General features: G+C 35.8%; 1 protein-coding gene across 3 annotated transcripts in view; it reads left to right on the forward strand.

Moving 5' to 3' along the window:
* Positions 1-12,053, forward strand: part of DHX29 (DExH-box helicase 29) — a 47,662-nt gene that overhangs the window by 5,590 nt on the left and 30,019 nt on the right. For 2 of the 3 annotated variants that reach the window (XR_011530587.1, XM_070587584.1), the window contains exons 2-8: positions 2,328-2,401; positions 3,594-3,707; positions 4,623-4,752; positions 5,489-5,634; positions 7,151-7,279; positions 10,368-10,494; positions 11,499-11,657. Coding sequence is in view for 2 of the 3 variants with exons in the window: in XM_070587584.1 (XP_070443685.1) it covers positions 2,328-2,401; positions 3,594-3,707; positions 4,623-4,752; positions 5,489-5,634; positions 7,151-7,279; positions 10,368-10,494; positions 11,499-11,657 (879 nt within the window). In the remaining variant the exon portion in view is untranslated. The remainder of the gene's footprint in view (positions 1-2,327; positions 2,402-3,593; positions 3,708-4,622; positions 4,753-5,488; positions 5,635-7,150; positions 7,280-10,367; positions 10,495-11,498; positions 11,658-12,053) is intronic. The other variant, XM_070587585.1, reaches the window with a different exon arrangement.

A 12,053-nucleotide genomic window follows, 5' to 3' on the forward strand; every position in this document is an offset into this window, starting at 1 on the left:
GTCTTAGGTGGAATGGTTGGAGGAGACAAATGAGAGCTTATTGCAATCTTCAATTCACTAATTTAAAATACAAGACCAAAAAATGTTATTAAAGGAATTTGCAATCTCACCTCTGTCAGTAACACATCAACCTTGTGCTGTTTCTCAGTAGACTCTTGATAATGAACTGTTCAGCCATCTGTAGCTTTTCAAAGAGTTATAACTGGGGCCCCTTGGAAGATTTAGGGACCTCTAAAACTCTGGTTAGTATGCTAAATTTGTGAATGAGTTTACTACAACTGTTTAGACCCTTAGAAATGGTTAAGGACTACTGATATATACTGTTCTTTTTTACCACTGACATGAGTTTGTGAGCAAAGTTACTAGGATTAAGGTAAAGTCTGAGACTAAAAGATACAGAAACTAACCATACTATACCACACTTGTTATTATTTTTTAACATATTCCAGGTAACCTTAAGTACTCCTATATAACTATAGCACAGAAGTAATTCAGGAAACCACAGATGTCCCTAGTTCAGACTGCCCAAATGTAAATAGTTATTCTTGAAAACTTTTGAACAATCTAATGTAAGTCAACAGAGACCAAAGTCCTTGACTTTTAAAATCATAATAAGCTACTCTTAAATTTAGTGCTTAGGTTTCTCTCTGAAAGTGAAAAAAATTTCCCATTTTAAGGTGTTTAAAAGCAGAGTAACTAGGTTTTATTAGATTCTAGGATTATTCTTACACAGCAAGTGGTTCTCAAAGTGTGCCCAGGGGGTCCTGGGGAATTCTTGAGATCTTTCTGGCAAGACTACTTTCATAATAGTTCTGAAAAGATGTTTGCCATTTTCCTGCTAATTTTCTCATAAGTGTACAATGGCATTTTCCAGTGGCTACGTGGTGTGTAATATTACAGAAGATTGAATGCAGAAGCCAGACATTAAGAGATTTGCAAAAATGGAAAACAATTTTTTTAATTGCGGTAACATTGGTTTATAACTATAAATTTCAGGTGTACGTCATTATATTTTGACTTCTGTACAGACTATATTATATTCACTGCCAAAAGTCTAGTTGCCATCCCTCGCTGTACACATGTGCCCCTTTACCCCTTTCCCCCTCCCCCTACTCCCCTTCCCTCAAGTAATCACCAGTCTGTTCTCTGTATCTATGTGTTTGTTTGGAAAACAATTTTTTTTGTTTTGGAAAATGTAGTTATTTTTCATAAAAAATATTAATATTAACATGTAGCAGATTTATTATTTTTAATGAATTAATGAATATTTTTAAAAATTTCCTGTTTTATAGTATGGTAAATATCAATATTATAACACACGTTAACAAAAAGTGCTTGGGATCTTCAGTAAATTTTTAAGAGAGTGAGGAGATCATGAGATCAAAGGTTTTGAAAATAATATTTATTCCTTCCTGGTTACTCATTGTTAGGGGTAAGATACAGTATTTCTGTTGACAGGAACAAACTTGGCAACTGGGTAGTGGGTGGAGTAGTATTCCCTCCAAAAGTTCCTGTCCACCTGGAACCTCAGAATGTGACTTTATTTGGAAATAAGGTCTTTGGAGATGTGATTAGTTAAGGATGTTGAGATGAAATTGGCCTGGGTTTAGGGATGACTAGAATCCAGAGAAAAGAAAGGGAGATTTGGATACAGAGAGACACAGGGAATAAGGCCATTTGAAGACCCATGTGAAGAAGGAAGCAGACAAGCCAAGTGATGCCTGGGGTTACCAGAAGCCCGAAGAGGCAAGAAAGGATTCTTGTCTAGAACCTTCAGAGGGAGTGTGATCCTATTGACACCTTGCTTTTAGATTTCTAGCTTCCAGAATTGTGAGAGAATATTTCTGTTATGTTCAGCCACCAATCTGTGGTAATTATTACAGCAGCCCTAGGAAACTAGTACAGTGACCTTGAACTCAATAGAAGATGATAGGAACTCCCATCTCCTTTCTACCTTGGGAGTGCTTTCTCTTCAGAATTACCCATCTTCTCTGCCAGGAATCTAATATCCTCTGAGATCTTTTTCAGCTGTCAGGCAGAAGAACATATGGTTTTAAAAACATGAGGATGAAGACAGACTTAATCTAGAAGATATACGTACAAGCATTTGCACCTTATGAGAAATTGGTTAACCTAGAGAATGCTAATTGGTAAAGTATTTTCAAAAATTTAGAGGGAGTTTTGCTGACTTCTAGATTGAGTTATTTGGTGAAGTGGGGGAAAAGCTGAAATCAAATTTTTAATATTTAGCAATCTTTAGAGGAAATTAAAATAGTGTAGTGGATATTAATCATTAAATTGCCTTGACTATTGTCTGTTATATACAGGTCCAAAAATTTATAGTTTTAATTCTGCAAATGATTCTGGTGGTCCTGCAAATCTGGATAAATCTATTTTGAAAGTAAGTACCAAAGTTTTGAGTCATTTCAAGAAATGTTCTGTTTAAAAAAATGAAAAAGATATATTCTTAAATATAAGAAAATGGGGTATTTTAAATTTGTGTAAATAGTACACTAATTGCTAATCTATACTAAATAGGAGTACATCATACACATATGTCGAGAGCCTCTAAGAAATTAAGGAAGATCTGGATAAGGTCCAAACTTCTAAGCATAGCATACACATACTTTCAGATCTGACTTAGTATATCTTTCCAGCCTCCTCTTCAGTACTCTTCTCCACTTAAAATTTTAGTTCACATCTCATTGTCCCCCCAAATCCCACGTGATTTTCTGACTCCAGGCTTTTGCCCATGGGCTCTCTACCTAGAATGCCCTACTTCCCCTTCTCCATTTGTCACCTCTGTGACCTCTATGAAGTCCTTCATAACTTACCAGGTTGATTTTCCCAGTGGTCCATTAGCACTTCATATTTCTGTTTAAATAATTGCCATGCTGGGTTACAATTTATCTTTTTATATATGTTTACTGTGCTAGACTGAATTCCTGAAGTATAGTTTTGTGTATGGCTCATAGTAGGCCTTCAGTAAAGATGTAATAAAGGGAAAGTATTTTTGTAGGTAGATGCTATTGTACTCTTAGGTTAAAAATTTGGAAGCAACAGAAGATAAAATGGCTAATAGGAAAAAAACAGGAGTGAAACTCTGGAACCAAAAGAATTTGTGTAATCTAATTATTACTATTTATATAGAGTTTATTTGATATGCACCCTTTTTGGTGTAGCCTCCGTTTGTTCAGGCTGTGTGCTTGGGCCTGGTTTACATTAAAGGAGATTTCTGGGCTCCATCCCCAAGGGTTCTGATTCAGTATGTTTAAGATAGGGCTTAGGAGTCTGTCTTTGTGATCGTAATCCAAAGGTAGTCCAAGGACAACGTCTTGAGACTTATGGCTTCAAGAGGCTTTATAAAAGGAATGTTCTCTTGCCATATTTTGTTGCCTTTTTCATATCCCATTTTTTCTGAAATATATGGTAGGAATGTGTTCCAAAATATGATAATTAGTGTATTTGATTTTAGCTGAAATTCTGGGCTTGGTTTTCAGGGATATAGAAAACTATATGATTTGCTTCTAATTATTTATTAAATATTATTTAATAGTTTAGCTTCTAATTGATGTGACTTTTGGCCTCAACAGGTGGTAATTAATAACAAACTAGAACAAAGAATTATTGGAGTGATCAATGAGCATAAAAAGCAAAATAATGACAAGGGAGTGATTTCTGGAAGACTTACTGCCAAAAAACTACAGGTATTTTGCACACATTTTTGAAGTTCCTCATTTTTACTGGAGCATTTTTAAGACAGCTCCACATGTGAGCTAAAGTGACTTTTTCAACTTCCATTTAGGTTTCACGACTGTCATTTCCATCTGCAAGAATAGGGAAGGAATTGTGCTAGATACAACTACACACATTAAAATGGTGATATGAAAACTTACATTCCCCAAAGTATTTTAATCTCTGTAGTGGGCACTTTGCTTACATTGTTTCTGACACAACGATCCCAGGAGGTATTTTGCCCCATTTTTCAAGTGAAGGAGTTCAGGCTTGGAAAGATTACATAAATTATAGGCTGAGGTTGTTAATTAGTAAGTAGCAGAGTGAGCAGAGTCTGGATTTGAACCCAGTTCTGCCCAGCTCTAAAGATCATGCTTTAGAAAGTACATTAAAATGCTTTACTTTATGTATGAATGTGTTCATTGAAGCACTGCTTGTAATAAGAAAAAATCCTAAATGATCACCAATAGGAGGATGTATAATTAGATTATGATGTGTCTGCCCAATGAAATATTATGTAACTATTAAAAGTGATGAAGAGTCTCTAATAACTTTGGAAGATACTTATGTTATAATATTAAACGAACTTTGATTTTACAAACCGTAGAAAAATGACTGAAAGGAAACATATACTGTATTGCAAACAGTATCTTTGGGTAGTGAGATTATGAGCAATTTCTCCTGTTTTTTTTTTAATTTATCTGTAGTTCTCAAATTCTCAATACAGTGAGCACATTTAAGTCTGCTAACTGAAAAAGAAAAAGAAAGATATTTTTGAAATTAGAATCTGTGTCAGAGTTTCTCGTTTAAAATGAACAGGAGGATAATATTACTAATGAAAGGAGAGAAAATTGACAAAATGACTTTTTTACATTTCCCTTTCATAGGATTTATACATGGCTTTACAAGCATTTTCATTTAAGACTAAGGACATTGAAGATGCCATGACTAACACACTCTTACATGGAGGTGATCTTCATTCTGCCTTGGATTGGCTCTGTTTAAACCTTTCAGATGGTAAGCAGTATTGTCATAAAATTCTTTCAGTTTCTAAAACCTTTTGAAATAATTTCAGATTTGTATCAAGCTTTTGACCTGTACTTAAAATTTTACCACTGTGTTGTAATTATTTATTTTTAGACTATCTTATTCTTTTCTACTCTTGTCAGTAAATTCTCCTTAGAGGTTGTAGTCTATGCAAGAAGAAATTATTTTTGTGTGTGTTGCTTTCAGTTGTTGATACTCATTTTAGAATGTACTTAATACAACAAATTCTCAAAGTTTGACTATCTGTAATTTATTAGGCTGTATCTCCTGGTTTTAGTCTAGAGATTAGGGCCATCTGACCTTGGATTAATAGTATTTGACTAAGTGGAGGGTCAAGGTTTTAATCTTTGGCAAGAACCTGCAGTGCAAATTGCTTTCATAATTGAGTAAGGATACTACCATATGCTGTGACAGGCAAGCAAAAGGTGGGAAGAGTTAAGGTCTTTTTATGAAAATTTAGGAGCCTAACACATTGAAGGTGAAATAAATGGCCAAATAGAGGTGGGCTAGCTATCATCTGATGAGTGGTCTCACTTCTGGTTTGACAATAAACCAGGTTCATCGTAGGGTTTCTATTTTTAGGAGAAGAGAAGTGGGATAAAATTAGCTGTTCTTTGTCCACGCAAGGTTTCTGTGTATGTTTAATAAATATTTGTGTGTTTTATGTATCATACGCATGTTTATTTTCATCCCAATTTCTTTTAAGATGCACTTCCTGAGGGATTCAGTCAGGAATTTGAAGAGCAACAACCTAAAAGTAGGCCAAAATTCCAGTCTCCTCAAATACAAGCCACTATTTCACCTCCAGTGCAACCTAAAACCAAAAAACAGGAAGAAGATCCTAAGATTAAGGTAATTTAAGAATTAAAAATTTAAAGTTGTATAAAATCAGAATGAAGCATATGTAACAGTTTATAAGAGTATAAATATTAGGTTGCCACAACATTTTACTTACTGAAATTAACTAATTAGTTTGCCAAATTTTTCTATCACAGTGTGTTTCAGTTATCTATTACTGCATAACAAACCACCCGAAAATGCAGTGACTTAAACCAACAATTTATTATTTCTTATGATTCTGTAGTTTGGGCTGGGCTCAGTTGGGCAGTTCTTCTGTTCCATGAGGTGTATGTTTTCAGGCTGGAACATCTAAAATGATTTCTTGACACACATGACTAGTGCCTCAGCTAGGGACTAGCCAGGCATCCCTCTCTCTCCATGACTAACTTGGGTTTCCTCACATATGGTGATTTCAGGGTGATTGGGCTTCTTACATGGCATCTGGCTTCCAAGAGCAAGTATTTCCAGATGATAAGCCCCAATGTACAAATTTTTATCAAGCCTCTGCTTGTATCACTCTTGCTAATGTCCCATTGGTTGAAGCAAGTGAAATGGCCAGGTCCAAAATCTGTGTGGAAGGAGATTACAGAAAGGCATGAATACTGGATGGTTTGTGTCATTCGAGTATTACACTTGAATACTCTGCATATTATAAAATATCTGTGAACATGGATGAACCTAGAGAACATTATACTAAGTGAAAGGAGCCAGTCACAGAAAGCCAAGAACTGCATGATTTCACTTATAAGAGGTATCTAAAATAGTCAAACTCAGAGAAGCAGAGAATAGAATGACAGTTACCAGGGGCTAAGGGGAGGAGAGAGAATGGGGAAACGTTGCTTAATGGTTATAAAGGTTCAGTTATACATGATGAATAAGTTCTAGAGATAAACATAGTCCCTATAGTTAACAATACAGCTCTATACAGTACAGATCTCATGTTAAGTGTTCTTACCACAACCACCCCTCCCTACCACCAACACACCCACAGACACGCACAAAAGAACACAAGGAAATTTTTGGAGGTTAGGTATGTTTAGTACCTTGATTGTAGTGATGGTATCATGAGTATATGCAAATATCCAAACTCAGCAAAATGATAAGTTTATATATACATTATCATTAACATTTAATTAATGAATTAATGTGACATTAACATATATATTTAGTATGTGCAGTTTTTTAATATGTCAGTTATATCTCAATAAAATAACAAACAAAACAAAAACCTATGGAAGCATTATCCCCACAACACCATTGTTCTTAAGTAATAACACTAGTTTTTAACAATTCTTTTTTTTGCTTCTTTATGTAAACATATTCTTTGAATTATGCAAGTTTAGACTTCCTAAAGTAATGTTGAGTTCAATTCATTTGTCCTTCATTGAACAGTAGAGAATATGATTTTTGAGGCTTATATGTCTGTTCCTCCTGAGTATAAAGAAATTCTAAAAACAGTGACACTGATGATAGTTTTGACACCTTTTTCTAACTTTGGTTTTTCAAATATTTGTGGTTTTCTTCCTAGCCAAAAAAGGAAGAAAAAAATTTGGAAGTGAATATGAAAGAATGGATTTTGCGGTATGCTGAACAACAAAATGAAGAAGAAAAGAGTGAGAATTCTAAAAGTCTAGAAGAGGAAGAAAAATTTGACCCTGTGAGTAGAAATTTATATTAGACTTCTAGCTAGATATTCCTAGGCAAAATATGTAACTTTTTTGAAACTTAATTCCCCCATTTGTAAATACCTTAAGGGGTTGATGTGAAAATTAAACAAAATAACACTTAGGGAAAAACGTCACACAAAATAACTGCTCAATATATATTAATTACATTCCTTCCATGTTTAAAGAGATAATCATCAAATATTTTTAAATGATTGATATGTGTAAGGAATATGCTAAATTCTTTGGATATTAAAAATAAAAGGCACCTTCCTTTCTAGAGGAAACCTGTAGTCTGGAGAGAAAAAAACCTAGATATCAGAAGATAAACTGAAAATATGAGATTAAGTGAAAAAAGCAAGTTGTAGGAAGAAAATATTACAATACATATATCTGACAAAGGACTTCTATCTATAATTTATAAAGAAGTTTTAAAAGGACAACAGACACTTCACCGAAGTAGATATATAGATAGCCAATAAACAGGTAAAAATAAGTTCAACATTGCTTGTCATCAAGGAAATGAAAATGAAAACTGCAGTGAGATACTACAATATATCCATCAAAATGGCTAAAATTGAAAAGATCAACAATACCAAGTGTTGGGAGGATGTAGAGTGACTGGAATACTCATACATTGATTGTGGGATTGTAAAATGGTACAACCACTTTGGAAAACTGGCACTTTCTTATGAAGTTAAACATAAACTTACCATATGACCTAACAATTTCATTCCTAGGTATATACTCAAGAAAAATGAAAACATGTCTGAAAAATAAGACTTTTACACAGATGTTCATAGCACCTTTATTTATAGTAAAACACTGCAAGCAACTCCCAAAAACATTGTATAAGAATGAAAGAAGCCAGACACAAATGAGTACATGCTGCGTAATTTCATTGTATTAAATTCCAGAAAGGTCATCTATGCAAAATCAATCTATGGTGACAGAAAGCAGATCAGTGGTTGCCTGAGTCCAGGAGTTGGGGAAGGAGATTGACTCTAAAGCATCATGAGGAAACTTCTGGGGATGATGGAACGTTTTATATCTTGATTATGATAGTGGTTACGTGGATGTATACATTTATCGAACTCATTTACCTGTACACTTAAAATGGGCGCATTTTATTGTAAGTAAATCATACTTTAATAAAGTTAGTTTAGAAAGAATAAAAAGGAAATTATAGAACGGCATGAATAGTATGATGAACCCATTTGTGTAAAAGAAAAGCTATATATATACATATATATGCATTCATATGTATGTGAAGAAAACATCTGGAAAGATACACCAGAAGCTGTTACTAGTGATTAGGACTGGGGCGGTAGGGTGGGAGGGAGACTTCTTTTTTATCTTCTTCTGTATCCTATAAGTTTGTTTTGGTTTTTTGGTTTTTTTGATGAGGAAGAGTGGCCCTGCACTTAGTGTGTGCCCATCTTCTTCTATTTTGTATGTGGGATGCCTCCACAGCATGGCTTGATGAGTGGTGTAGGTCCATGCCGGGGATCTGAACTTGCGAACCCCAGGCCACTGAAGTGGAACGTGCTGAACTTAACCACTGTGCCAATGGGCTGGCCCCCTATAAGTTTTTTTTGACTGTGTGACTGTCTTAAAGTAATATAAACAAAAAGAATTTAGGACAGTACAAGTCTACCTTGAGTTTCAGAGAAAGAGCGTCTCTTCTATTTGGAGCATTAGGTCAAGACTTCAAAGAAGAGAAGTGGGACTTGAAGGGTGGGTAGAGTGTGCATAGGCAATGAAGGATAGGAAGATGGTCCAGATGGGTGAAATAGTGTGAACAAGGGTACAGAGGTGGGATTGTGCAAGGAGCCTTGAGTATTAAACAATAGATGAGTATATACAGACAATAAAATGTGTAGGTGAGTACTGGCAGATAGGAGTAAATAGGTGAGTTCAGCTGAGACTAAAAGATTTTGATGCCCAGAAAATTAATTTGACTTTTCCTCTTGATTGTGAAGAGCCATTAGAGGTGGGCAGGGCAGATGACTGACAAGAAGAATTTGACTTTTTAGGTGAAATTTAGTAGTGTTTAAGGTGGTTTGGAATATTTAATAGTGTTTAGCATGATTTGGAAAGGGTAGGGAGGCCATTTGGTAGCTACTTCACTTATTCAGGTCTGAAATAATAAGGTCCCAAATCAGAAATTGGGCAGCCAGCCGGTGGCGCAGCAGTTAAGTGCACATGTTCCGCTTCGGCGGCCTGGGGTTCACCATTTCGGATCCCGGGTGCGGACATGGCACCGCTTGGCACGCCGTGCTGTGCTAGGCGTCCTGCATATAAAGTAGAGGAAGATGGGCATGGATGTTAGCTCAGGGCCAGTCTTCCTCAGCAAAAAGAGGAGGATTGGCAGCAGTTAGCTCAGGGCTAATCTTCCTCAAAAAAAAAAAAAAGAATTTGGAAAGGAAGAGAAACATTTAAAGCAAGAATCACTAAAAATTGGTGATTTACTGAATATAAAGGTTAAGGAGCAAAAGACAGCAAGAGATTCGTAGGTGGAGGGATGGTGGTATCAGTGCCATAGATGGGAAAGATGGAAAGAAGAGTTATGATTTGGGTGAATTTGAGGAGATGGCTAACCCTCCTCTCTGTTACGCTATATCGATGTTTGCTTCTGCACAGAATGGTCCCAGAATTCAGCGGGTTGTGTTGCGTTAGTTGTCTCTCTTCCCTTCCTCCTAACAGTTATGGTTTCAAAGTAGCGCTACGCATGCCCTCATCTTCTTACCCCAGGCTTTGTTCCTACACATCTCCTGTCCCTTGTTAACCTAACCTGAGGAAAAGACCAGTAATTTAATTTCCCTGACTATCCTTCTGTAAGATGGAGATTATGAGAAGGGAACTTTCAGATGAATATTATTATATTATTGCCTATGCAATCCTTTAAATATGTATATTTATAAAATGTATAAAAATAAAAATTTAATTTTTCTCTTTACAGAAATGAGCTTATACTTACTTTTGATTCTGTAGTTTGCCTTATTTAAGTTGATATAATACATTGACAATAGATAAACTAATCTTGCTCTTATTTCCTTATCATCATTTTATTTGGAACAGAATGAAAGGTACTTGCACCTTGCAGCAAAACTTCTGGATGCAAAAGAGCAGGCAGCTACCTTTAAACTAGAGAAAAACAAGCAAGGCCAAAAAGAGGCTCAGGAAAAAATAAGAAAATTTCAAAGAGGTAAACACTTTAAGATGCTTAGATGTATAAACGTCTTTTCTTTATTGGCCTTTCTGGAAGGAAAGTTGCCTCTTTTTACTATGTCTCCTCTTTTCTAACAGTTTATACCTGGGATTGGCAAACTTTTTCTATAACAAGCCAAATAGTAAATATTGTAGGTTTTGCAAGCCATACAGACTCTACTACAGCTACTCAGCTCTCCTTGCACAGCATAAAAGTGGCCATAGACAACACATACACGAATGACTATGTTCTCATAAAACTGTATTTATGGGCACTGAAATATGAATTTCACATAATTTGCACGTCAACAAATATTTCTCTTCATCTTTTTCAACCAGTTAAAAATATAAAAGTCGGGCTGGCCCGGTGGTGCAGCGGTTAAGTTTGCACGTTCTGCTTTGTCGGCCTGGAGTTCGCAGGTTTGGATCCCTGGTGTGGACCTACGTACCACTTGGCAAGCCATGCTGTGGCAGGCATCCCACAAAGAAAGTAGAGGAAGATGGACACAGATGTTAGCTCAGGGCCAGTTTTCCTCAGCAAAAAGAGGAGGATTGGCAGCAGCTGTTAGCCCAGGGCTAATCTTCCCCTGCCCCAAAAAAAGGAAATTATATATAAAAGTCATTCTTGGCTCACAGGCCGTACGGAAATAAGCAGTGGGGCTGGATTTGGCCTGCAAGCCATAATTGTCAGCCTCTGATGTACACCGTAAAATAACATCTCCATTCAAGAAGGAGAGGTGGACACAATTCTATGAGTAATTATTTCTAATGAAGATGCTTCTCCAAGCCGTCTACATCTGTTAAATAATTTATTTAAAAAATTGCTATATAATGTCAAGGTAGATTGCCTCCGACTTCTAACACAAATTCCTACTAGGAAGTATTGAATAATTGGCTACAAGGAGAAAGAAGGAATGCTACTTTTTTAAAACCATCTTTGCAAAATAAAAAGGCATAAAAAACAAATACGGAAAACTAAACCTCATTTTTTTCTCTTGGTAGAAATGGAAAGTTTAGAAGACCATCCAATATTCAATCCAGCCATAAAGATTTCACCTCAACAGAATGAAAGGAAAAAGCCTCCAGTAGCCACAGAAGGAGAAAGTGCTTTGAACTTTAATTTATTTGAAAAATCTACAGCTGCTACTGAAGAAGAGAAAGGTAAAATGAAGAGAAAGCATTCTGGGGTATAATTTGTAAATAGTAAAATGTCAGAGAATATATAATTGAGAAATTGTTACTTTGTATTCTAGCAAACTACATAAGATGGCAGTAAAGTTTTGCTTCCACAAGCTGTCTTAGAAAAGTAATGATTATGATACTACTTGTATAACTTTTTTTTTTTCATCTTCACCACCAAAAGTTGAGTTGCCACCTGTCACCGTTCAAATACTGCCCTTTACCGCTATCGCCCTCCCCCAGCCCTCTTCCCCTCTGGTAGCTACCAATCTATTGTGCGTTTATTTGTTGTTGTTTTATCTTCCACATATGAGTGAAATCATCCAATATTTGGCTTTCTCCATCTGACTTATTTCACTTAGCATCCCCTCAAGGTTC

The sequence above is a fragment of the Equus przewalskii genome, chromosome 20, assembly GCF_037783145.1.
Source record: "Equus przewalskii isolate Varuska chromosome 20, EquPr2, whole genome shotgun sequence".
Lineage (NCBI taxonomy): Eukaryota > Metazoa > Chordata > Mammalia > Perissodactyla > Equidae > Equus > Equus przewalskii.